The 26746-nt window shown below is 42.2% G+C and overlaps 2 protein-coding genes and 1 pseudogene across 3 annotated transcripts in view; 1 reads left to right on the forward strand and 2 right to left on the reverse strand.

Moving 5' to 3' along the window:
* DHFR (dihydrofolate reductase) overlaps nt 1–13065 on the reverse strand; it is a 45239-nt gene extending 32174 nt beyond the window's left edge. For both annotated transcript variants that reach the window (XR_009761773.1, XM_061621687.1), the window contains exons 1-4: nt 12867–13065; nt 12232–12281; nt 10961–11066; nt 7419–7545 (exon numbers count right to left, since the gene is read on the reverse strand). Coding sequence is in view for 1 of the 2 variants with exons in the window: in XM_061621687.1 (XP_061477671.1) it covers nt 7419–7545; nt 10961–11066; nt 12232–12281; nt 12867–12952 (369 nt within the window). In the remaining variant the exon portion in view is untranslated. The remainder of the gene's footprint in view (nt 1–7418; nt 7546–10960; nt 11067–12231; nt 12282–12866) is intronic.
* On the reverse strand, nt 7863–7981 carry LOC133375861 (5S ribosomal RNA; annotated as a pseudogene).
* Nucleotides 12909–26746, forward strand: part of MSH3 (mutS homolog 3) — a 154401-nt gene continuing 140563 nt past the window's right edge. The window contains exons 1-3 of the mRNA XM_061621677.1: nt 12909–13446; nt 13795–13848; nt 21762–21885. Coding sequence (XP_061477661.1) covers nt 13261–13446; nt 13795–13848; nt 21762–21885 — 364 coding nt within the window. The 5' untranslated portion in view covers nt 12909–13260. The remainder of the gene's footprint in view (nt 13447–13794; nt 13849–21761; nt 21886–26746) is intronic.

Raw genomic sequence — 26746 nt, forward strand, 5'->3', positions numbered from 1 at the left:
AAAATAACTCCCAAGCACTGCTATTAACTTCAGAAAAAAAGCTTCCATCAGCAGCAATGAGAGCCCCCCTCCCCAGATTAATAATAGGGCAGGATTTCTGCAGGACTGCAGCAGGGGAGAAGCTCTCTTCCATGCATGTTGCAGTGTAATGAGCCTCCCATGCCTCCTATTAATCTAAAATAAACCACTCTGATGGGCTTTCTAATTACATGTTTAGCATTACATGTACAATTTGGCACCAAATTGTCTAAAGTGACATAAAGGTCTGGTGTGGATATGGCCAGGGACAGCTTTAGTTTAAATTTGGGTGGGAGACTACACGTGCCTGCTGTAGAATAAAAAGGTTGGGGAAACCCTGGAAAACAATTAGACTCTTCACAATGTTTTGGAAAGGAAAGGGGTTTCCCTTTGCCCAGTACCTGCCCACCCAATCCCCTCCCCTCCCCCTTCTTCCCTACCCCTACCCTTCCTCCCCTCTCCCCCCATCCTCCCTCTCTGCCCCTCCTCCAGGTTAGTTTCATCTATCTTAAGTATGACTGTACAGGAGTAAATCCCACTGAACTCAAAAAGCATGCAAATCATCAAACCTGCCCTCCCCATTCCCTTGAACTGAATGATCAGACCTGCCTTTCCCCTCCCCCTCTCTCCTCTCCTTCCTCCCCTCAGGCACTAAAGGGTAGCCAGGTGGGGCCCTGGCTGAGGGCCTCTGGGGCCACAGGAGCCCCTGGATAGGGTGGGGGGAGTAGTAGTGCTCCTCTTCCATGATCTGCGGCACAGTACTGTTGCATATCGCAGGGAGAGCTTCCCAGCCAGCCACCTGTTCGCTGGCTCCACCTACCTGTCTCTCCTGTCTTTTGCGGCTGCACGCGCAGGGCTGCCATTAACCAAGATGGCAGCCGAGGTTTCCCTCATGTGCTGATGCCCCTGCAGCCATCTTGGTTGATGCTAGGGATGCGTGCACATATCATGCATGCGTGCCATCGACTAAGATGGTGACAGAGGCTTCAGCCCCTTAGGGAAACCTTGGCCACCATCTTGGTTAATGGCAGTGCAGTGTGCACAGCTGCAAAAGATAGGAGACAGGTAGGCGGGGCACTCACGTGCCAGGCCTGAGGCAAGCTGGTGCCCAAGGGCCCTGGCATGCCTGGCGCTGGCCCTCCCTCCCCTCTTCCTCCCTCCCTCCCTCCTTCCTCCCTCCCTCCCTGCCCACTTCAGCCCTCCCTCCCTCTTTTCCTTCTTCATCATAGTCAGTTTCACCTATCCTAAGCATGATTGCATGGGAGTAAATCCAGTTGAACTCAATAAGCATGCAATCGTTCAATCCATTCTCAGCAAACTTGCACAACATCCCACTCTTACCTCCTGGATTATAAAGCAAAGAAATTAACTAATAGGGAGGAAAAACCCTTGCGGTTTAAGAACGTACCTAAAGCCAACAGATATTTCTATCAAACTTTAAAAAGCAGGGAAATTGGGCAACTATAGTGAATGCACCAGGAGAGCAAGAAACCTGACCTCCTCTCTGAGATATTGGACTGCCCTACAAATTGGTAAAAATGCAAACAAAATTTCGCTTGGTCTTTTACAGTGCAATCCACTTCCTGTGTAGCTTGGAAGAATTCGGTAATGTCCCTCTAAGCACAGGAGGGTTTTTTTGCCTGTTAGTGAATCAACATATCATAATGTGACAATGCTACATCTATCTATCTATCTATCTATCTATCTATCTATCTATCTATCTATCTATCTATCTATCTATCTATCTATCTATCTATCTATCTATCTATCTATCTATCTATCTATCTATCTATCTTACTAGTTGTGCACCTGCTCACTTCCACTCACCAACCTTTCCTTCACATACATCTTAAACGAACACACACAATTCTTTGCCTCCCCCCAGTCCTTTTCAAGAAACCCCCTGAAATCCTACTCTCCTCCTTTCCTGTAGCCCTATCTCAGCTCTCACACAGATCTCTTGCTTCCTGCTCCCCTCCATTTCGGAATTATCATAGGAACTTCCTACCTACCTCCATCCCATATTCCTCCTCTTTTCTCTAAATGCCCACTCTTGCTCCTCCACATATGTTCCCCATATCTCATGTACTTCCACCTGCCACTTCCCCAATTCCTCCTCCTCTCCAGCTTACCCCGCATCATCTGAGGTATAAAACTGTGTGTGTGTGTGTGTGTGTGTCTGTATACACACACACACACACACACACATACACACACACCCTTCTTTTCCCCATGCCTTTCCTTATCCCCCTAGTCATTTACCACAGACACAACCACTCTCCCATATTTCCCCATTCTTCCAAATGCCCCATTGCTCCTCCCCAGCACTACAAATGCCTCCTTTACCCCCCAAGTGCTTCCACATGCCCCCTCCCCAATTCCTCCTTCTCTCCAGCCTCTCCCCCACTTCTCTCAGCAGAGGCATAAAACTGTCACTCTCACACCTCTACCTTCCTTCCTCCCATATCCCCTCTCATTCCTCCAGATACTACCTTTATCCTCAAGCAGTTCTACCTACCCCTCCCTAAAGCCTTTCTCTTGCCATCCACCCCCCCCAATCACCAGAGGACTAAAACTCTCACTCACTCACACACAAACTTCTTCCCTCCTCAGGCCTTCCCTTAAGCCAGTACCCCTCACCATTCTTGCTCTCTGCTGCCTTACCCAGGCTAATTGTTTATCTGCCCAGTCTCTGTTACTGCTGCCATGGCCAAGCAGGATGACAAGTCACCTTAGGTAAGGCAGCATCAGATGGAGCAGTGTGAGGAGCAAGGAGACCACAAAGGGCAGCCAGCCTGTATCCAGGCCCAACTCTTCACTCTAATTGGTGGCAATTGCAGCAGCAGCAGGTGGTTCCTAGGCTAGCCGGCTAGCACTTCTGGTTCCCTTCCTTCTCCCTGCACTGCTCCTTCTGTTGCCAGCTTACCTGGCCAACTCTTCATCTTAAGTGGTTGCAATGGAAATGGATCCTGAGACCAGTGAGGGGGAGGAATAAGGGCAGTAGTGGTGCCAGATGACCTAAAGATCTGGATCCAGGGGGCAGTGGCCCTAGGGCTGGCAGAGAAAGGAAGAGGAGCATGTGGAGCACGACAGCTGCCACAGCCTGTTCTAGCTACTTCTTGGCAGCTCGGCTGGGATGCCCACCCTCTGTCTCTTAGTCATGCTGTAGTTCACAGCACGATCTGTCCATGGCCACACAAACGACAGTGTGATGACTTTTAGTACAAATATATGTAGTATGGATATATATACACTATGTACATGGGTATTCCTGTAGGAAATGTGTGAAAGGGCAAATTCTAAGCTAGACAGAGCAAGTGTAGCTCAGCATGGAAATTCGTATGTTCACATTCAACTGCTATCATGGCCTACCCAAGGACATATGCTACTATGTAAGGAATAGGCTATAAAATATATCTTCAAGGAGAAAATAGGTACAATGAAGGAGCTTCTCCTGCACAAGACATAAAGAAATTAACAGGTTGGGCAACTGCAAGGCTATGTTAATATTAATTTTCATTTTCCTCTGCACAGGTAGTAGGACAACCAGGGCTGTGGAGTCGGTACGCCAAACCTTCGACTCCGACTCCACCCAAAATTGCTTCCGACTCCGACTCCACAGCCCTGGAAAGCACTGTAAATGTCTTCTTAAATTGGAAGCTCTTGTAGGAACATTTTTATCGCTGCCTGAATATGCACTGATCTTGGCATCACAGCATTTGTCTTCATCTGGGTCCTGTGTCCTGGGTCTGACACATAAAATGTTTTCCATCTTGAGTTATGGTGAAATGCTCAAATACAGCTGACTTCATGGGAAGCTTCTTTGACATTTTGAATTTATATTTAAAAAAATTGTCAATCAAAATTTATTTTGAAGCTGGAGTCGGTACATTTCTACCGACTCCGACTCCACCCAAAATTGCTCCCAACTCTGACTCCACGACTCTGACTCCACAGCCCTGAGGACAACTGGCCCATGACTTGTTTAGTAGGTCTAGGACAGGCTTCCCCAACCGTGTGCCCTCCAAATGTTTTGGATCAGAGCTTCCATCATTCCTGCCATTGCCTGACTGAGTCTGCAGTCAAAAACATCTAGAGGGTACAAGGTTGTTCTAGGGCAGTGTTTCCCAACCTTTTTTATTTTTTTGTTGCTGGACTACAGTTCTCATAATTCCTGACCATTGGCCATGCTGGCTGAGGCTGATGGGAGTTGTAGTCCAGCAAAAATAAAAATAAAAATAGGTTGGGAAACACTGTTCTAGGGCAACAGAACATGATGGAGGAGGAAGAAACTCAAATTATGATGCTGCTCATTATTTACATCTGGTATAAAGCAGAACTATAATATATAAATTAAAATAATCACCAAAGTGGTAATTGCCACTCCTGGATAATGAGTTGTATTCAACTAAGTCCTACTCAGAGTAGACCCATTAAAGTTAATGAACCTAAGTTAGTGATGTCTATTAACTTCAGTGACTAACTCTGAGTCTGACTAGCACTGAATACCACCCAATGTCTCTTTGCTGTAAAAGAAAACCAACTATTTGCATGTCAGGAGCCAAAAATCCTATGAAAAAAGGCACATATTTTATTAAGAAACACATTTTTAATCCCCGGTCTTCCAAGTGCTTAAATACAGTGTACATAAGCATTTTCTTGCCATGTCAGAGTGCTGTCATGGTTGTGTGGGATTTTAAACTCCCCAATCCAGCTTCAACATTATGATCATTATAATTGTTACGAATTTTTTGTACTCCAGAAGTAAATTGAGATATTTTGATCTGGGCTAGTGGTAATTAATTTACAGAACAATCCAACTCAGGGGTAGCTGGCAGGAGGGGGGGCTGGAGGAGGAGGAGCTGGTGGAAAGTTCTGTGGCATCCACTTGCTCCTTGGGAGTCGCTGGTGCGGCTAAATGCAGGCTCCGTTGGGAACTGCCCGTAGGAGCCGGAAGGGAATTGCTATAGCCCTACTGGGGAGTAAGCAATCCCCATAGACCTTTTTGCCAGAGAAATTCTCATTTGGATTGGGACCCAGGGAGTGCTCTGAGGGCAATTTGGATGCTGCTTAAATCCCCCCCATGGCTCCTACCATGCCATGCCCCCGAATGCCGTTTTTGGGGCTACTGCTGGCTTCTGTCAGCTCTTCGTCCGCTGGTCTGGCTGTCCTCAGCAGACCCTGTCCCAACGTCAGCGCGGCTGAGCTGGGACAAGGAGCTTCTGCCGGTGGAGCCTGGCAGCACCAGGAGCCTGCCAGTTCAGCCAGGGGTCCACCACTTCCAACTCCCCATTTGCATTTTGGATACTCTGTTAATAGGGTTTTCGTGGTAAGAGGTATTCAGAGGTGGTTTACCATTGCCTTCCTCTGAGTTTGGATGCATCTTAGTCTGGTGTTTCAGCTTTGACCATTCCGCCTTGGGTGCCCCTGCTAAGAGTCTAGCCTCTTGGTCTAGACTCCTGGCAGCATTGTTCTTAGCTTCTTCAACACACTCAAACTCCCTCACCACATTAAGGTGTGCCTCCTAGAGTGGGGCCGACTCCCCAAGCCCATAGTAAACTCAAGTTGGATTGCTCCCTTATATATTTAAGTGGCAATTAATTTATATACTTTCATCCCAGACATGTTGTATGGCCAGAATTGTTGGGACTGCGTGAGGCTACAAATTAAACAAAACTAACATTTTATTGGAAAAGGTCTATGCCACACTGTCCCTAACACTGTTTTCCTAATGATATGGTGCTATAGCTTTATTAAAGCATATAACACAGTAGTGTCAAAAACAAAGCTTTCAAAAGCAAATCCCTGCTACTAAAGGATTACATAAAATAAAATGATTCATTTCAATTACCAGCAGATATTCAGTACCCATAGATAATTTCCCACCCACACACCTGTTCATAGTATAACAGTAGTCTTTCAGAAATCCTTATCATTCAGCATATTACATCCCTGATAAATGCACTAAAACTCTTTGAATTTTAATTGAGACACTCATGTTAATCTAATTAAAATCACAATGCCAGCTCAAATACAAAGCTCTCTCTAGAACCCTGCAGGCTATCAGGAAGCGCCTTTATTATATAGATGGCATTTACATAAAAAAAGTTACATTGATTACTAGAGCAACATCTCTTAAAGCCCTCTTGAGAAAGACAACCTATAGCTATAAAGCTTGCATTATATTAAAATTGCATTAACCCACCAAACAAAAACACACAGAGAGAGTAAACAAACAAACCACTAACGTCTGAGTGTTGTAACACTGAATAGCTCTGCTCTCTTTGAAGAGAAAGTGAAGCACAAGGCATAACACTTAACTAGGTTAGAAGTATAAATTATTATATAAATATAAATTATTAACTGAGATGTACATTCTTGAAACTCTAGAAACACAAATTTATGAAGAAAGTTTTTTGATTGTTCAGTTCTCAGTTTGCTTTTTCCTTTATATGGAAGACATACTCCCATAGGTCGCAGAGTAACATATTTTTTAAAATGTATATTCCAGTTTCCCATAATTGGTCAAATTGGCTCACAACATCAATATAAAACAATGTCAAATAATAAACAAACTAAGGTACAGTACAGTAAACTCTAAACATCCATATTAGGAGGATACAGAGGTCAATAATATTAAAGAGCTTTACTGTAGGATCCAGGATAAGCATACAAATACAAAAGAAGGATGAATCAATTAAACGGTGACAAAAAAAGTTGTGAAAATGTGCACCCTTCTTTTTTTACAATTCACCAAGAACTGCACTTGTTCAGTCTGCATTCATTTTAATGTGGTTTGCTAGAGAGTCTTATTTAAGGACCATTAAAACAAATCAGCAGAAACTATACAACTGTTTCTTGGTGGATTGCATCTAGCTGCCATCTCCTCTCCAGGTATAAAGCAGGGAGAGAGCAGACATTCTGCCTCAGGTAGGAAGTAGGATAGATTATTTTTATCTGAATTCTGAGGCTGTTTTTTTAATCTGGTCAGCTTTCTTTGTTGTTCAAAGTGACTGGTTGGGATATTGTACTGAGGGATATGTGTTTGTGGTATTATTGGTTGAATAGTATAACAGTATTTTAAAAGGTTTTTATTTGATTATTAATATATCATATTTGATTTTTATTTTATATATCACTTTGAAATTCTTTGAAGGTAAAGTGATGAAGGAATTTTATAAAGTAAATAAAATAAGTTGCCTTTTATTAAAGGAAAAGTAATACTACATTTAAAAATGTGCCATGAAAATTCTATAATCTATGTTGTAGATTACCAGTCTAATTCAAAAATTTGAAAACTGCCACTATGTGCAAAAAAACCATGCTAAATTTAGCCTTTGCCTGTCTTTCAATATTATATATTTTTGTTTTAAAGTATTCATCCTGTGTTTGACCCATACCTTGTAAACTGAAGTGCCTCCAACTATCCAAATCATGTCTATCTTACTTGCCAACTCCGATGATTCTAGAAGATCTAAAGCCTCATCTAGACTTTTGGCCAAGTAATGGGCTCCTTCAGGAATGTCCCTAAAATAAACAAAAGTCATTGCTTAATATCCAAGCACATTTTATTTTTTATATTTATAAAACCATCCTTTGTCTATCAGGACTTGTGGGAAATGTTTACAGTACAAAACATTACTGAGAAAGGTAAAACAACACCCTCATAAACCATTAAACAAACAGTTTGAACAAGACATTCTGTAGTTAGCTATTGTTGTTATATGCCTTCAAGTCAATAACAACTTTCGGCAACCCTATGAATCTTTTTTTTGGTATATATATATTCACAAGGTTTTCATTGTAAGAAGTATTCAGAGGTGGTTTACCATTGCCTTCCTCTAACCCTGTGGCACCCAGTATTCCCAGGCGGTCTCCCATCCAAGTACTAACCAGGCCTGACCACGCTTAGCTTCCGAGATCAGATGAGACTGGGTGTATTTAGAGTAGTATGGCTGTAGGCATAGTTAGCTATACCAGGGATAATTTATTTTTTGTGCCTTGAGATATTGCTACAATTTTAGAAATCAGGCAGCATGGTGGAGTGAATGTGTTGATGCATACATATACCCCATCCCAACAACCATTCACTTGAGTATTCCTGCCACATTTTCCTAGACATGCACATGCTGTTTCTAATACAATTTCTCTCATTTTTCAGTTGGACACTACAGATAATTGCAAAACATAATTGTGATTAACAAAACAGAGGTTTTTATTGTATTAACAAAATGTTTCAGCTTCTGCCTTCATCAGCTGCTAACATACAAATGCTGTTACCAAGGTGGCAGTTATAGAGCTTGCAGGATGGAATGCTCAGAGAGGCTTCATTTGCAGAAGCTACTGAGCTGGTACTGTCCTCCAGGTTCAGGCCATGTGGTGCCAATGTGTCCAGAGAGTATATCCAAAAGTTCTCCCTTTTGGTCAGTGCTGCTGGATCTGTTGGCACCTAGGGAGTCATGTACTCCCAGCAGGGTCACCCATGGCAGTAAGGTCAAGGAAGAGGAACCAGACAAAGAACCATCCAAGAAAGTCCTCAATGGCAGAACAGGCAGAGGATAACAATGTGTATGTTGCAACGGCTGTGACGGCAGATGAAGGCTGCAGCAGATAAAGGACTTCCAATCGTCGTGGTACCCATGCCATTGGATCAAAGCCTTTTTCTGTCAAGACTGTGTGTGTTGATCGTGGTGCGCTGATCTCCCCACATAAAACAAATTCACGCACAGGTGTTTTCCATAACAAAAGTCCCATGGCGATTGGCAAATGGCGACGGGGGCAGAACTGTGAAATCCAGAAGCCCCTAGTCATGGACTGGTACATCGGCGGTGGATACGGATTCAGACGGATCCATTGTTAAAGACTATATTTTGGAAGACAATCTTACTCGGTCACGAGTGATTGCCAAGAAGAAGAAGAATAGAAAAGTCCAACAGGCTGTGACCCTCAATGCTGAAACGTTTTGCAACTGGTTGCTTCACTTTTTTTGTTAAGATTGCTGATTTGTGGTTTCTGAAGCGCGTGTGTAGGTCAGCTGTGGTTTTTCCTACGTATTGGATATGACATCCTGGTCTTTTGCATTCGATGACATAAATTATATTGCAGGACCTGCAGGTGATGTTCTGTTTGATGTAATATGTCCTGCCTGTCCTAGTGCTTGTAAAAGTAGCTGTCTCCCTGAGGTACACACATGTGATACAACGTTCGGAGTGACAAGGATGAGACCCAGGATTGGTGATACATGGCTTAAGCACAGCTCTCACTAACAGTCTGTGCAAATTAGGAGGCTGGCGAAATGCTACAACAGGAGGCCTGCTGATGGCTTGTTGCCTGGGCCCTGGGCTTTCAGGTTTAAGAGAATACCAAGGAATCAATATGACAGACTCAGGCTTACTAACAAGGAGAGTTTATTGAGTAATAACAAGCATGCATACCCAATGGATCACACTGCAAGGCTCTTGCATAGAACGTTGACCAGTCTGAACACTGAACTGCGCAACAAGCATGACTTATATAGCAAAATCTTTGGCAAGGCACAATGGTGACAAATACATAATTAGTAGCTATCTTACATCAAATCATCGCTTCTTGACATAATACATGATTAATTATTCTATATCAGGCTAGGCATCAAAGCAATTATATGGATAATAGGTTATGACTATTATCTTCGAAGCATTACAGCATTTGATCTGAAGCATCATAATACTTGACTGATTATACATTCAAAGTGAAAGACATTGTGCTAATTAAGACCACTAGCAAACAGATCATCTTGACCTCTTAAAACTACGCTCTTGGCAGCATTTAGCTCATTAGCCTTCCTAGATAAGGCGTAGAGTTGCCCTTCTTGGCAACACATCAAACAGTCCAACCACTCCTTGGCACGGGTAGCTTGTTAGTTCCTCCGATAAGGACCAGGTGAGCTATGAGCTAACCGTTGACCATTCCTTGACCTATCTTGCTTGTTGCCAAAACGAGCTAATTGGGTACATTGGCCATCCTTTGACCATCTACCATGCTGCCAAGATGCTAGATCATTGCAGATGCTGACAGGTACCAAGACTCAAAGGAGAGGGAAACCACACATAAGCTTCCATGCCTAAAGCAGCTTTATATTTGTCCTTATAATAGCTATATATTTGCCCCCCCGCATGTACATGGCTCTAGCAAGATGTTCAGAGTTTGCCAGCAATGGGTAGCTCTCCCTGATTGCTCGGTGATAGTTAGGAGATGCTGGATGGGAATCTACCACATAAAAAAGACAATATTGTAATCATCCTAGCTGCAAAGTGCAAACATTTATTACTACCATGTTTCTACTTCACTGACGCTGTAGCGTTAGATTAAAAGATCCAGGTTCAAGTCCCAACTTAGTTATGAAGCTTACTGACCAGTCTCTTTGACTATCTCTAAGGAAACCTACATCAAAAGGGTTGTTCTGAGGGTAAAAATGTGGGAGGACCATTTATAACCATCTCGAGCTCCTTGGAAGAAAGATGGGATGTATAATAGAAACTGTTTGGGACCAATCCACAACAAAAACAAGCTAGAGCCAAAATACTGGTCTCCATGAAGGAATTAAATAGCAGGAGTCTTAAACAGACACAAACCCTCAGAGAATCTGTCCTGACATTGTCCCCAGGTTCTTCACAGCACACTGAAATAAAGAATCGAAAGGGATTTTGGATATAAGCAGGAACTGACTGTACGAATGTAAGTACAAGCCACAGCATTATAGTAAAAGACAGTATGGCTATTGGTTAACATTTTCCACAAGATAGCCATTTTTATCACTGAACAGGGGCATCCATTTTAAAAAAATATAACTGGTAACACAGCAACTTTTAAAAAGTCACTTTACCACTGTTTCCTCCAACCTAGTTCAGTTGAATAACTGATTTTATATCCTCCTCCAAGATCACAAAAAATGGGTACTTACTTCAGTTCCTTGCTGAGTACTATATTAATTCTGCCCTTTAAAGGGCGAGTTTTCTCAGGAATGGAGAACCAGGTCCTCTTACCCATTATCACTACATTTCGTTTTCCTGTACAATATAAAAAATGATACTCAATGTAATTATGTAGTGACATCTAGTGGTGGTGGTATTTCCATGCAACTCCTATTTAAACAGTAGCGTTACAACTGTCAAAACTCTCTGAAGTAATACCATTTAAATCAATGGACCTATGTTATAGGCAGCATTATAGAAGAGAATATTTGTTGTTGTTATGTGCCTTCAAGTTGATTACGACTTATGGTGACCCTATGAATCAGTGACCTCCAAAAGCATCTGTCCTGAACCACCCTGTTCAGAAGAGAATATACAACATATTTAATCCCTGATTTTAAACAGGATCACACCAAGGCAAATAATGCAAGAGTTAGCATAACGCAGTGGCTAAGAGAATGAATCATGAGCCAAATGTTTCTTCTACCATAAACTCACTAGGTGGCCTTAAGCAAATCATTCTCTCTCATAATCGGTCAGGAGATGACTGATCTATACATCCATTAGGGCAATTGGGGCATATTCCCACCAACCTCAGTCTGTCCTTGCCTGCCTGCCTACTTACAACCAGACCAAGGGAGAGCCATAGCTGTCAGCTCCTCCTTAGTGTCAGTTTTGCCCTTGTAGAATCCAGCAGGCAGATGGGAAAAAAACTAGTTAGTTAACTCCACCTACCATCTGCTGTGGCTCCACCTACTATTGGCCTCCCTGCCTTTCATCCTACTAGTTCTAAAGGGCACCGCCTGCCAGTGAATGGAAACAATGCTGATATACCTTGCAGGATTGTTTTAAGGAACCACAGAGAGAATGTATGTAGAGAATGAACAATCTAAATTACTATATGAATGTATTATTATTAAATCACCTGTTTAGGGTACAGACCTCATCTACAATCCTCCATGGAAGTTTTTTGCCACTTCAGCTGAACTGGGACTGCAGTCATATAGCACTGCCATAAGTCTTAGCTGCTAAGACATAAGACACCTCTCTTCCTCAGCGACTTGTAGTCTTCTGATGCATTAGCATTACTAACCTTATTTGTTCAAAATCTTGAAATATGCTTAGAAAGATTTGAGGGTCCTTTCATATGAATGAAAAATTAATTTGGACCAATGTTACACATTTCCTAAAGTATATAGATGAGTTGTGGTTGTTGAAACAAACAAAACAAAACAGCCCATGAAAAGTCAGCCAAAATTACCTTCTTGTGTAGGTGTCATGGTCATTTTCTGAAAATACTTAAACTCATTCCTGTTCAAAAACAAATGAACAATGTTGTAATTAGGTCACCCTTACTACTATCTTTATTCCTGTTCTTCAGTTGTCAGCAGCTCCTTTGTGTTAAACCCTATCTCTGCAGGTCTCAGCCTAAAATTACTCACTAAAGCAAAATTGGTGCCAATGAAGGCTTACAGGTATTATTCCTTTACATGGTGTTCTCTAAGGCTTTTGTTGTTGTTCCAATCTACTTTTAATGATGTTGGGCGGGATTTGCAAATCTGGTTTGAGTTTCTTTCACACTGGTGATTTAGTTTTAATGTTTTATATGTTTATTTATATTTTTAAATTGTTTTAACATCATTTCTGCGAGCTACCTTGGAAAGGTTTTTCTGCCCTAAAAGGTGCCATGAAATTATCGGAGGCAAAATAAGCAAGTAGTTAAACAATTTAATGACCTTTTGGCAGTTTGGGCATATAAAAACATCACCTCTCAACTTACATCGCGCGTATTCAACATACAGCAATAACCGCACGTAAAGGCAGCAGTGCACGCTGGGAATTGTATTCTATTTCAAAGCGCGGGATAAAAGGAACGAGACGAGAACAAATCTTTACCTGAGCGGGGGCCAAGGAAGTTGCCCATTCTTTCCTATTCCCATGTTCTGACACACAGCAGCAATTGAATTTAGCGAGCGCACCATAATGCCTTTGTTTCCTTTGCTGAAATTCTTCTCAAAAATGAAGTCGTCAGCTTTGGACTTTGGGATTAGGCTGCCCACAGCGCGAGAGAAATTTGCTTCCTACGCATGCGCAGAATGACACCCCCCCATGAGGGGAAGGAACTAAACAAAATCCCCAGACATACCTCTTTCGCTCATCCCCACAACGGGGCTGCGCGCGCTTTTGCCGTTGAAAAGAGGCGGGTCGGACTCGTGCAGTTCTTTTGAGGCAATCTCCCCGCTCCCTCCGGATCATACCGTAGTGCTTTGCACGTTCTACTCCGCTTGTAATGCCGCGGGGGCGAAAAAGGCCTAACTCTAGCGGCGGGGCCCGGGGGCAGGCGGTGTTAAGCAAGTTCTTCCATCCGGTGGGATCCCTGCAGGCAACCACTTTCGCCTCGGGTTCTACTGCCCTCCGTTTCGCCGAGGATAGAAGCGAGGGCTGTACAGCGGCTCCAGTGGTTGCTCCGCACACGGTGTGCATCTGGCTGTGATGGGACCGGGGGCGGCGTGGCGGTGTTTGGATCTGACCCTGATCTGGCGTTCCCTCATTGTAAAATGGAAGCATGTGCTTCTCCCCCCCCCTCGGCGAGGCTTCTTCTAATCCTATTTCAGGGCACAGGAGAGGCGAGCTCTTCACGCTCTACAACGTCCGTGCAGCAAGCCATGCTCTTAGGGTCCTTTTACATGCTCATGAACTAGCGCGGCCTCTTAATATTGAGGGCTATGCCTTATCGTACGAACGATCTTGGTCCCTTAGGTCACCCTGTGTTCTAGTCCTTGGGTGCTCGGAGAAGAGTTAAGTACATTGTTTTGCCTTGTAGGTCAATGCCGCTAATTGCTGGGAGCGGGGGGACCAGAGAAGACATTCACAGAAGGTAACAGAAAAGAGTTGCGGAGCTTTCTTGGACAGCTGTATGTTTAAAAAGTGTTTGATGGCTCACATGTCTTTTTAGTGTTGAGTTTGACATATTTGTGTGCCTCCCTTTCATTGTGATACCCCATAATACTGGAAGTGTGGGTAGAAGATTCAGGGCAGACAAAGCAAACAGATTAGACAAACTCTTAAGAGGACAGGTGTATCAATGGTTAAGCCACAATCACTAAAAGAAATCTCCATGTTCAGAGACAGTATACTACTGAAAATGGCTGGGGTCCCAGGGGTCTTAGGCACCTTACCTTTTTGGGAGCCAGGTCCCAGCAGGGTCCTAGCATCCTATGAGCCAATCAGCATGTCGGGAATGTGCTAGCCACAGAGAAGAGTCCCAATGAGCTTCAATTGCAAGCCAGCCTTTATTAATCCCTATTTCAAAAAACCAAGACAAGTTGTGGAGGATGAGAATTCTGTAATTGCAGAAGTGATAATGAATCCTGATGATATCCAATCTACATCATCAAGCAGTGTGGTAGCAGCAGGAGATAAACCTGTAGACACTGAATTCCGTAGCTAAAGCAATATCTCTTGACAGTGAGAGACTGTGAAAGTAATAGAGAAGCAGAAAGCAGTATTCAAGCCTGGAGGTTATTCTATAATCTTAGAACGGGATGTGGCTGTGAATATCATAAAAGGACCCTGCACTTCTGGCCACTACACTATAGCTGAATACCAAGGAACAACAGATAGAGAGGCCTAATGGCCTTCGAGCCCTTCTTGTGGGCTTCCTAGAAGCAGTTATTTGGTGCTAGATGGACCTTTAATCTGATCCAATAGTGCTCATGTTCTTTTAAGCAACTAGTACAGGAAGAAATATTTTGCCCTCATAGCTAACCTGTGATTTGTATTAGATTGTGTGTCAACTTAATGGCGTAGCAAGAACTTGAATCTAGCTGTTTTGTTTTGGGTCAAAATAGAGAATGTGGGTCTCTCTGACTGTTAGATGATTTTGGTGCATCAGCTCTCTATTCGTAATATACAGAGAACCGTAACCAGCCTCACAGACTTCTTGAGAACACAAATGAAAAAAACTGCAACCATAAATATGCTTTCCCATTGAAATAAATTGGGTTTACTTTCAAGTGATATGACTTCAAGGTTGGAGTGGCAAACTGCAACACGTTTTGCACATATAAAACTTATAGTCCTTGTGGAATTTGAAGACATTTTTATTTGTCCATGTCAATGGAAGGGGATACATTTAGGTGCTCTAGTTATAGCATGTCATTTTAATTATTGTATTTTATAAATTGTTATGTGCCTTCAAGTCGATCATGACTTATGTCAACCCTATGAATCCGCGACCTCCAATAGCATCTGTCGTGAACCACCCTGTTCATATCTGTAAGTTCAGGTCTGTGGCTTCCTTTATGGAATAAGAACATAAGAAGAGCCTGCTGGATCAGGCCAGTGGCCCATCTAGTCCAGCATCCTGTTCTCACAGTGGCCAACCAGGTGCCTGGGGGAAGCCCGCAAGCAGGACCCGAGTGCAAGAACACTCTCCCCTCCTGAGGCTTCCAGCAACTGGTTTTCAGAAGCATGCTGCCTCTGACTAGGGTGGCACAGCACAGCCATCACGGCTAGTAGCCATTGATAGCCCTGTCCTCCATGAATTTGTCTAATCTTCTTTTAAAGACGTCCAAGCTGGTGGCCATTACTGCATCTTGTGGGAGCAAATTCCATAGTTTAACTATGCGCTGAGTAAAGAAGTACTTCCTTTTGTCTGTCCTGAATCTTCCAACATTCAGCTTCTTGGAATGTCCACGAGTTCTAGTATTATGAGAGAGGGAGAAGAACTTTTCTCTATCCACTTTCTCAATGCCATGCATAATTTTATACACTTCTATCATGTCTCCTCTGACCCGCCTTTTCTCTAAACTAAAAAGCCCCAAATGCTGCAACCTTTCCTCGTAAGGGAGTCCCTCCATCCCCTTGATCATTCTGGTTGCCCTCTTCTGAACCTTTTCCAACTCTATAATATCCTTTTTGAGATGAGGCGACCAGAACTGTACACAGTATTCCAAATGCGGCCGTACCATAGATTTATACAACGGCATGATGATATCGGCTGTTTTATTTTCAATACCTTTCCTAATTATCGCTAGCATGGAATTTGCCTTTTTCACAGCTGCCGCACACTGGGTCGACATTTTCATCGTGCTGTCCACTACAACCCCGAGGTCTCTCTCCTGGTCGGTCACCGCCAGTTCAGACCCCATGAGCGTATATGTGAAATTCAGATTTTTTGCTCCAATATGCATAATTTTACACTTGTTTATATTGAATTGCATTTGCCATTTTTCCGCCCATTCACTCAGTTTGGAGAGATCTTTTTGGAGCTCTTCACAATCCCTTTTTGTTTTAACAACCCTGAACAATTTAGTGTCGTCAGCAAACTTGGCCACTTCACTGCTCACTCCTAATTCTAGGTCATTAATGAACAAGTTGAAAAGTACAGGTCCCAATACCGATCCTTGAGGGACTCCACTTTCTACAGCCCTCCATTGGGAGAACTGTCCGTTTATTCCTACTCTCTGCTTTCTGCTTCTTAACCAATTCCTTATCCACAAGAGGACCTCTCCTCTTATTCCATGACTGCTAAGCTTCCTCAGAAGTCTTTGGTGAGGTACCTTGTCAAACGCTTTTTGAAAGTCTTAAGTACACTATGTCCACTGGATCACCTCTAACTATATGCTTGTTGACACTCTCAGAGAATTCTAATAGGTTACTGAGACAGGACTTTCCCTTGCAGAAGCCATGCTGGCTCTGCTTCAGCAAGGCTTGTTCTTCTATGTGCTTAGTTAATCTAGCTTTAATAATACTTTCTACCAGTTTTCCAGGGACAGAAGTTAAGCTAACTGGCCTGTAATTTCCGGGATCCCCTCTGGATCCCTTTTTGAAGATTGGCGTTACATTTGCCACTTTCCAGTCCTCAGGCACGGAGGAGGACCCAAGGGACAAGTTACATATTTTAGTTAGCAGATCAGCAATTTCACCTTTGAGTTCTTTGAGAACTCTCGGGTGGATGCCATCCGGGCCCGGTGATTTGTCAGTTTTTATATTGTCCATTAAGCCTAGAACTTCCTCTCTCGTTACCACTATTTGTCTCAGTTCCTCAGAATCCCTTCCTGCAAATGTTAGTTCAGGTTCAGGGATCTGCCCTATATCTTCCACTGTGAAGACAGATGCAAAGAATTCATTTAGCTTCTCTGCAATCTCCTTATCGTTCTTTAGTACACCTTTGACTCCTTTATCATCCAAGGGTCCAATCGCCTCCCTAGATGGTCTCCTGCTTTGAATGTATTTATAGAATTTTTTGTTGTTGGTTTTTATGTTCTTAGCAATGTGCTCCTCAAATTCTTTTTTAGCATCCCTTATTGTCTTCTTGCATTTCTTTTGCCAGAGTTTGTGTTCTTTTTTATTTTCTTCATTCGGACAAGACTTCCATTTTCTGAAGGAAGACTTTTTGCCTCTAAGAGCTTCCTTGACTTTGCTCGTTAACCATGCTGGCATCTTCTTGGCCCTGGCGGTACCTTTTCTGATCTGCGGTATGCACTCCAGTTGAGCTTCTAATATAGTGTTTTTAAACAACTTCCAAGCATTTTCGAGTGATGTGACCCTCTGGACTTTGTTTTTCAGCTTTCTTTTTACCAATCCCCTCATTTTTGTGAAGTTTCCTCTTTTGAAGTCAAATGTGACCGTGTTGGATTTTCTTGGCAATTGGCCATTTAGATGTATGTTTAATTTAATAGCACTGTGGTCACTGCTCCCAATCGGTTCAACAACACTTACATCTCGCACCAGGTCCCGGTCCCCACTGAGGATTAAGTCCAGGGTTGCCGTCCCTCTGGTCGGTTCCATGACCAACTGGTCTAGGGAATAGTCATTTAGAATATCTAGAAACTTTGCTTCTTTGTCATGACTGGAACACATATGCAGCCAGTCTATGTCCGGGTAGTTGAAGTCACCCATTACTACCACATTTCCTAGTTTGGATGCTTCCTCAATTTCATATCTCATCTCCAGGTCTCCCTGAGCATTTTGATCAGGGGGACGATAGATCATTCCCAGTATTAAGTCCCTCCTGGGGCACGGTATCACCACCCACAACGATTCTGTGGAGGAGTCTGCCTCTTTTGGGGTTTCGAGCTTGCTGGATTCAATGCCTTCTTTCACGTATAGAGCGACTCCGCCACCAATACGTCCTTCCCTGTCCTTCCGATATAGTTTATATCCAGGGATAACCGTATCCCACTGGTTTTCTCCATTCCACCAGGTCTCCGTTATGCTCACTATATCAATGCTCTCCTCTAAGACCAAGCACTCCAGTTCTCCCATCTTGGTTCGGAGGCTCCTAGCATTAGCGTACAGGCACTTGTAAGCAGTGTCTCTCTTCAAGTGTCTTTGGCACTTGTGGTTTGGCCTGTGGTAATTTTGCTCTTCTGAATTTATATCCTGTGCCCCTGCTCTCACAATGCCTACTTCTAGGCCTACCCCTTTAAAAATTTCATCATTTCTTTGGTGTTTATCCCAGGGGGAAGGTTTATTCCGAACCGGACCTTTCTCAGCTCCTGTCGGGTTTCCCCCCTCAGTCAGTTTAAAAGCTGCTTTGCTACCTTTTTAATTTTAAGTGCCAGCAGTCTGGTTTCATTCTGGTTCAAGTGGAGCCCGTCCCTTTTGTACAGGCCCGGCTTGTCCCAAAATGTTCCCCAGTGCCTAACAAATCTAAACCCTTCCACCCGACACCATCGTCTCATCCACGCATTGAGACTGCAAAGCTGGGCGTGTCTGGCTGGTCCTGCGCGTGGAACCGGTAGCATTTCAGAGAAAGCCACCTTGGAGGTCCTGGCTTTCAGCATCCTACCTAGCAACCTAAATTTTGCTTCCAGGACCTCACGGCTGCATTTCCCCATGTCGTTGGTGCCAACGTGCACCACGACCACTGACTCCTCCCCAGCACTGTCTACGAAACTATCTAAACGACGGGCGATATCCGCAACCTTCGCACCAGGCAGGCAAAACACCTTGCGGTCTACACGCCCATCACACACCCCACTGTCTATGTTCCTAATGATCGAATCACCCACTACAAGGATCCCTCCACCCCCTGGAGATATATCCTCGGCACGAGAGGATAGCTGCTCATCCCCCAAGGAATGGGTCCCTTCTAAGGGATCGTTTCCCTTTTCCTCAGCTGGATGCTCTCCTTCCCCGAGACCATCGTTCTCCATGATAGCAGGAGAGCTATCATCGCTGGAGTGGGACACAGCTATAACGTCCCTGAAGGCCTCCTCCACACACCTCTCTGCCTCTCTCAGCTTTTCCAGGTCTGCCACCTTGGCCTCAAGGAAATGAAGTTGTTCCCGGAGAGCCAGGAGCTCATTGCACCGAGAGCACACCCACGACTGCTGTCCAACAGGCAGATAGTCGTACATGCTGCAGGCTGTGCAAAACACTGGAAAGCCCCCACACGCCTGCTGGCTTCTTACCTGCATAGTTTTGTTTGAGGTTTATTATGTCAATAGGTTGGAGACTGTGGTTTAGTTGAGGTCAGGGAACAGAAGGGCAGAGTGGGGGGCCCTGGCCTCCTCGCCCTGCTGCCGCACTCGCTCTGCTGCTTAACTCGCCTTGACGCTTCGTCAGCTGGGGCTCCCTCTAGCTCGTGGATCAATCAATCCATCTCTTGTTTGGTCTTCCTCTGTTTCTACTCCCATCTGTTTTTCCCAGAAGTATTGTCTTTTCTAGTGAATCTTGTCTTGTGTCCAAAGTATGATAACCTCAGTTTCATCATTTTAGCTGCTAGTGATAGTTCTGGTTTAATTTGTTCTAACACCCAATTATTTGTCTTTTTCACAGTCCATAGTATGCGCAAAACTCTCCTCCAACACTACATTTCAGAGGAGTTGATTTTTCTCTTACCCACTTTTTTCACTGTCCAACTTTCACATCCATACATAGAGATCGGGAATACCATGGTCTGAATGATCCTGACTTTAGTGTTCAGTGATATGTCTTTGCATTTAAGGACCTTTTCTAGGTCTCTCATAGCTGCCCTCGCCAGTCCTAGCCTCCTCCTGATTTCTTGACTATTGTCTCCATTTTGGTTAATGACATTTTGGTTAATGAATTTTATATATAACTTTATTTAATTTTATGTTTTTTTCCTGGACACCCTTCAGGAAGGAATGGTGAGATACACATTTTAATACAATAAACCAATAAATGTAGCAAAAATGTAAACTTCTGGTTAACTCTTTTCTATCAGGAAGATTGTGCATTCAAATAAACTGTTATTTTTCATTTAATAGCCTCTCCTGGTGAGAGAGTAAAGATGTGAGTCTGAGGCTCACTCCTAGTCACTCTGGATAGATTGTCCCATTTTTAAATTTTGTGGCTGATACCTGTCTCCCATGTATGGTAAGCTTAGTTTGGATTTTTGTGCTGTAGCATTGATTTTTGGCATTTTGTATGACTTCTAAAGCAAAAAATCTAACTTATTAGATAACTGTTTTAGTTGACAGTAAACAACTATTGGGGCACATGTTGTACTTCAAAGTAGCATGTGTAGTTGGTGTTAGTAGATTGCTTGATTACCGTACAGCTTAGTGAATATTTCATTCAGTATTTTGGGCTTGTCAGGGAGTTTATTGCTACATTTTATTTATATTCCTACTTTTCTACAAGGAGCTCAAGAGTGCATAGAATAGATGGTTCCACCCCCCACCCCCCATTTTTATCCACACAAAATCTCTGTGCAGTAGGCTAGGCTGAGAGACAGTGACTGGTCCAAGGTCACCCGGTTAGCTTCATGGCTGAGTATGGATTTGAAACAGGGTGTCCCAGGTTTCAGTCAAACATGAAAAACTACACAACACTCTTTCTCCTAACTGCAACCTTTTGTCTAAATTGCTGACATTTGATAGTGAGGGCAAAAGGAGTACCGTCCTGGCAGCTATGTGTCACATACTGCCTGCTAATTATTAACCTAGCGATGTATTACTATGTTTTCTGTGCTAAAATGCTTGGCCTGTGTTTTATCTTTTGAAAAACAAAATGATGGTAAAAACTTTGTTTTAAATGAAAGCTAAAATCCATGTGGTATTGTAAAAAACCTATGGGTCTTTCACAGTCATGTTAAAGGGATACATACGGTTGTATCTAAAGATGTAAACTTTCTGAAAATTTTTGAAGCCATGGAAAGAAACCAGGGTTTTTTTGGGGGGGGGGGAATTTTGGGAAAAATAGAAAAAGATGCAATACTTATTTTTTAGCAAATTTTACAGATTGAAAGTCAGTTTGTTACTTTAGGAACATAAAATGTATGATGTATAACTTGGTTTGCCATTAAATTTCCATTTTCTGAGCAATCACTATCAGTTTCTGCCTCTTCTACTTCATATTTATCATCATATTTATCGTGGACTTAAAAAATTGAAGGTTTGCCCAGATTGAAACAAAATTGTACACTCTTTCACATGTAGTCCAAAATATTTTTGGGGAAAAATATAAAAAAGCTTTGGAAAAAAAGAAAAGAAAAATGTTTTATTTTCTGAAATTTTCCAGGTTTTGTCCCCCAGGCCTTCAAATCTTTAGTTGTATCCAATCAAGTCATACTCAGGTTGACCCAGTGTAGTCATGCTGCTTAAGTCCATTGATTTCAATGAGTCTACAGTATGATTAATGTTGGACATCATCCATTGATTTCAGTGGGTCTAACCATGTCAAATAATTGCAGTAAAAGAGTTTGTCATGGTAGACTGAACTTTTTTATACTGTTTATTCTGAATCTTGGATTGTCCTCTATCTTCTTACTAATTCCACAGTGTAAACAAATGAAAACTGTTTAATGTTCTGCAGGATCATGAACCAGATGGGAAAAAGAGAAAAGTTGTAAAAAATAAAGAACATGCTGACAAATATTCAACATCTCTGCAGAGCAGAAGAAGTGAAGAAGGCAGTGCCTTGACTACACTGAACACTGGTACGTTCTCAGTAAAGTGGCTGACGATAACTAAAAGCTGTACTTAAAAAGAAACATAGTAAAATATATTTTAGAGGTGAGTGGGATACAGGGATTGAGCTTTTGTGTCTGCGTTAGTACTGAGGTTTTTCCTTCCTATTGCAGTCTTTCTCCCTCATCAACAAGCTGCTCCAGAAACAAAGGGGAAACCTCTGCAGCTGTAACTACTGCTGCCACCAGGCAATTCAGGAGCATACTCAGATTATACTCTCTTTCTGGGCAGGTAGTGTCAGAGAGCACTGTCAAAAGGTAGAAGTACTTGACTATATTTTTGCAAGAGTGATCCCTGTGTGCATAAGCATGTCCCTACTTTCTGCTTCATGTGAACATATCTGGATTCAGGATTGAATGCTTGATTTCTACATAATTGCCTATTCTTTATAGTACACATTCAGCATAAATTTACTACTTGTTAGCCACCTTGGAGAAACAAACAAAAGAGTGTTTTGTTGTTGTTATCTGCCTTTAAGTTGATTTCGACTTATGTCGATCCTATGAATCAGCTACTTCCAGTAGCATCTGTTATAAACCACCCTGTTCAGATCTTGTAAGTTCAGGTCTGTGGATTCCTTTATGGAATCAATCGAACTCTTGTTTGGCCTTCCTCTTTTTCTACTCCCTTCTGTTTCCCCCAGAAGTATTGTCTTTTCTAGTGAATCATGTCTTATTGTGTGTCCAAAGTATGATAACCTCAGTTTCATAATTTTAGCTTCTAGTGTTAGTTCTGGTTTAATTTGTTCTAACACCCAATTATTTGTCTTTTTCACAGTCCATGGTATGCGCAAAACTCTCCTCCAACACCACATTTCAAAGGAGTTGATTTTTCTCTTACCCACTTTTTTCACTGTCCAACTTTCACATCCATACATAGAGATCGGGAATACCATGGTCTGAATGATCCTGACTTTAGTGTTCAGTCTTTGCATTTGAGGACCTTTTCTAGTTCTCTCACAGCTGCCCTCCCCAGTCCTAGCCTTCTGATTTCTTGACTATTGTCTCCATTTTGGTTAATGACTATGCCAAAGTATTGATAATCCTTGATAAGTTCAATGTCCTTGTTGTCAACTTTAAAGTTACATAAATCTTCTGTTGTCATTATTTTAGTCTTCTTGATGTTCAGCTGTAATCCTGCTTTTGTGCTTTCCTCTTTAACTTTCATCAGCCTTCATTTCAAATCATTACTGGTTTCTGCTAGTAGTATGGTATTGTCTGCATATCTTAATTTATTGATATTTCTCCTTCCAATTCTCATACCTCCTTCATCTTTGTCCAATCCCTCTTTCCATAGTTGTTCTGGATATAGATTAAACAAGTAGGTTGATAAAATACACCCCTGTCTTACACTCTAATGGAGAACCAATCAGTTTCTCCATATTCTGTCCTTACAGTAGCCTCTTGTCCAGAGCATAGATTGTGCATCAGGACAATCAGATGCAGTATCACCCCCATTTCTTTTAAAGCATTTCGTAGTTTTTCATGATCTACACAATCAAAGGCTTTGCTGTAATCTATATAGCACAGGGTGATTTCTTTCCGAAATTCCTTGGTCCATTCCATTATCCAACATATGCTTGCAATATGATCTCTGGTGTCTCTTCCTTTTCTAAATCCAGCTTGGACATGTGGCATTTCTCTCTGCATATAAGGTAAGAGCCTTTGTTGTAGAATCTTTTTTTTTTAGTTTATTTCTATACCATTTTTTGGCCAAAAGGCCCCCAAAGTGGTGAACAATATATTAAAACAGATTACTAAAAAAATTACATAAGAAATAACAAGTAAAAAAAATACAGTAACAATACCATGCAAGAAGAACAATGCAAATACAAGAACAATGCAACAAGAACAAAGTAAAAAAAATTGCAACAAAACCAATTTTTTCTTTGTTTTGAAATCATGCACACAGTTACCACAGCAGATGTGGTATCAGGAGAGACATTTCTTCTTTTCTTGGAAGTGCATAATGTCATCGGCCAAGTTTTCCCTCTCCACCTCCACGCAGCCCTTGTTGTAGGTGAGCTGGTCCACCTGACGGGCTGCGGGAGGATGTCCGATTCCCCAGGTGGCACTCTGCTGCCTCACGCTCCTTGTTCCGATTCCAGCAACTCTTGTCTTGACTCTGACTGCAGGCATCCCATCAAGCATTAACATTCTGTTTCCAGTGTGTTAATATCCGAAGTACTTTTATAATATTTTTGTGATCTCCACTTGTGGAGCATTACTTTACTTGCATGGGATATTAAGGCAATGGTTGGATAATTACTGCATTTCCTGGGATCCCCTTTCTTTGGAATTGGGATGTATTTGAATGCTTTCAATCTGTGGGCCATTGTTTTGTTTCCCATATTTGTTGACAATTTTTTGTCAAAATTTGGACAGATTCAGTCTCGGTAACTTGTAGCAACTCTGTTGGTATGCCATCTGTTCCTGGTGATTTTTTTCATCCAAGTATTTTAAGAGCAGCTTTCACCTTGCATTCTAAAATTTCTGGTTCTTCATCATACAGTTCCTCCATGAATGAATCTGTCATACTTGCATCTCTTCTAGAGTTCTTCAGTGTATTGCTTCCATCTTCTGTTTATTTTATCTCAGTCAGTCAGTGTGTTCCCCTGTTGATTATTCAACATCCCTACCCTTAATTTAAATTTCCCTTTCATTTTTCTGATCTTTTGGAATCGGGCTGTTCTTCCTTTTTTGTTGCCCTTTTCTATTTCTATACAATAACTATTGTAATTGTTCTCTTTGTTCCTATGTACTAGTCACTGCATTGTTGCATTTAGGGTTCTGACCGTGTTTCTATCTCCTCTTGCTTTTGCTTTCCTTCTCTCTTTAACCATTGTAAGAGTTTCTTCAGTCATCCATTGAGGTCTTTCTTTTTAACTAGAGGTATTGTCTTTTTACATTCTTCCCTGATAATGTCTCTGACTTATATTTATTTTATTTATTTATTAAATTTATACCCCGCCTTATGGCCAAAAGGCCCTCAAGGCGGCTTACAAAAGAAAATGAACATAACAATACATCAATAGAACATAATACTTCAATAAAATAATACAATTCTCAAAATTAAATAACAATTCTTAAAATTAGATAACAAATAACATTATTAAAAGCAAATTATTGAGCAAGTGTTACTTTAAATACTTGTATATACATGTCCACAAGGCAAGAACAAGAATAACTCTGGCAACTGTTTTCTTTATTATCAATCAAATTACTCATTTCCACAGTCAACTTCCTTTTCAGACATTCAAATTCTTCGGTCCCCCAGGAATAAACAAGGTAGGTTATGACGAAGGGAGGGGCCACCCGGAAGACCGGGGTTCCCACAAGTTCAGTCACATCTCCTGCACCAGGAGGAAGTTCTTTCTTGGGGCTGCCATGGAACCGTTCTGCCTCTTTGACTTGAACAAGTTGTTCATCCAGTGCTTCTTTTTGGAGCAGCAACTTTTGTGTATGGCCTGCCTGGACACCAAGATCTTTCTGCAGAGCAAAAATCACTCTCTCTTTGCCTTTTATCTCATCCATCAGCTTACGGATGTCCCTCTCGCATTCACGCTTCATTTTTCTGCAGGGTTTAGCTTGTTTGTTCGGCTTGGTGGTTGTTATGGCTCAGTCGCAGTGCATGGCGGCAGGCATGAGACTGCTGTCTAAAGAGAATCAACTAAGTTTAAAGCCTCAAATCTGTCCTTTATTTGATCTTTATATTCTTCTGGAATGTTATTTAAATTGTATTGTGACATTATGATTGCTTTGTTGTTCTTCTTTAACTTTACTCGGGATTTTCGGTGTTACCAGTTCATGTTCTGTACTGCAGTCTGCTCCTGGTCTTGTTTTCGCAAAAAGTATGGAACTTCTTCATCTTCTACTACCAATTATATAATCGATTTGATTCCTATATTGACCATTTGGTGATGTCCATGTATACAGTCGTCTTTTCGGTTGCTCAACAAATGTGTTTGCAAGAAACAAATTATTGGCTTCACAGAATTCAATGCCTTTCTCCTCCTAAGCCCCATTTCCCCACAATTCCAGGTTCTTCCCTACTTTTGCATTCCAGTCCCCCATGATTAGCACATCTTGTTTTGGTGTGTGATCAATTTCTTCCTGTACTTCTGCATAAAATCTCTCCAATTCCTGTTCTTCTTTTTGCCGTTGGGGCATAGACTTGGATGATGGTTATGTTGATAGGTTTCCTGTTAGATCTCATTGATATCACTTGCTCAGACTTTGCGTTATAGCTCCTAATTGCTTTTGCTACATCACTTCTCACTATTAAGCAACCTCGTTTGTTCTTAATTTCTCATTTCCTGCATAAAATATTTTGTAGTTGCCTGATTGAAAGTGCCCCATTCTCATCTATTTTAATTCACTTACGCCAAGTATTGTAATGATGCGTTCCATTTCTTGCTCGACAATTCTTAACTTTCCCTGGTTCGTGCTTCTCACATTCCATGTTCCTATTGTGTATGTTGTACAACTCCGGACTCTCCTTTCACATCTGTGCACATCAGCCTCTGGGCTTTGTTTTGGCTTTGACCCAGTAGTGTCATTAGTCACAGCGCTACTCGTACTTGTCTGTTGTTCTTCCCCAGTAGCTCTCTGAGTGCCATCTGACCTGGGGGTCTCATTTTCCAGCACTATCTTGCATTGCATTTTGGATACTCTGTTCATAGGGTTTTTGTGGTAAGAGGTATTCAGAGGTGGTTTACCATTGCCTTCCTCTGAGTTTGGATGCATCTTAGTCTGATGTCTTAGCTTTGACCATTCTGCCTTGGGTGCCCCTGTAAACTATATAGACTAACATAACAAATCAAGAGCAACA

This window comes from Rhineura floridana, chromosome 1 (genome assembly GCF_030035675.1).
Source record: "Rhineura floridana isolate rRhiFlo1 chromosome 1, rRhiFlo1.hap2, whole genome shotgun sequence".
NCBI lineage: Eukaryota > Metazoa > Chordata > Lepidosauria > Squamata > Rhineuridae > Rhineura > Rhineura floridana.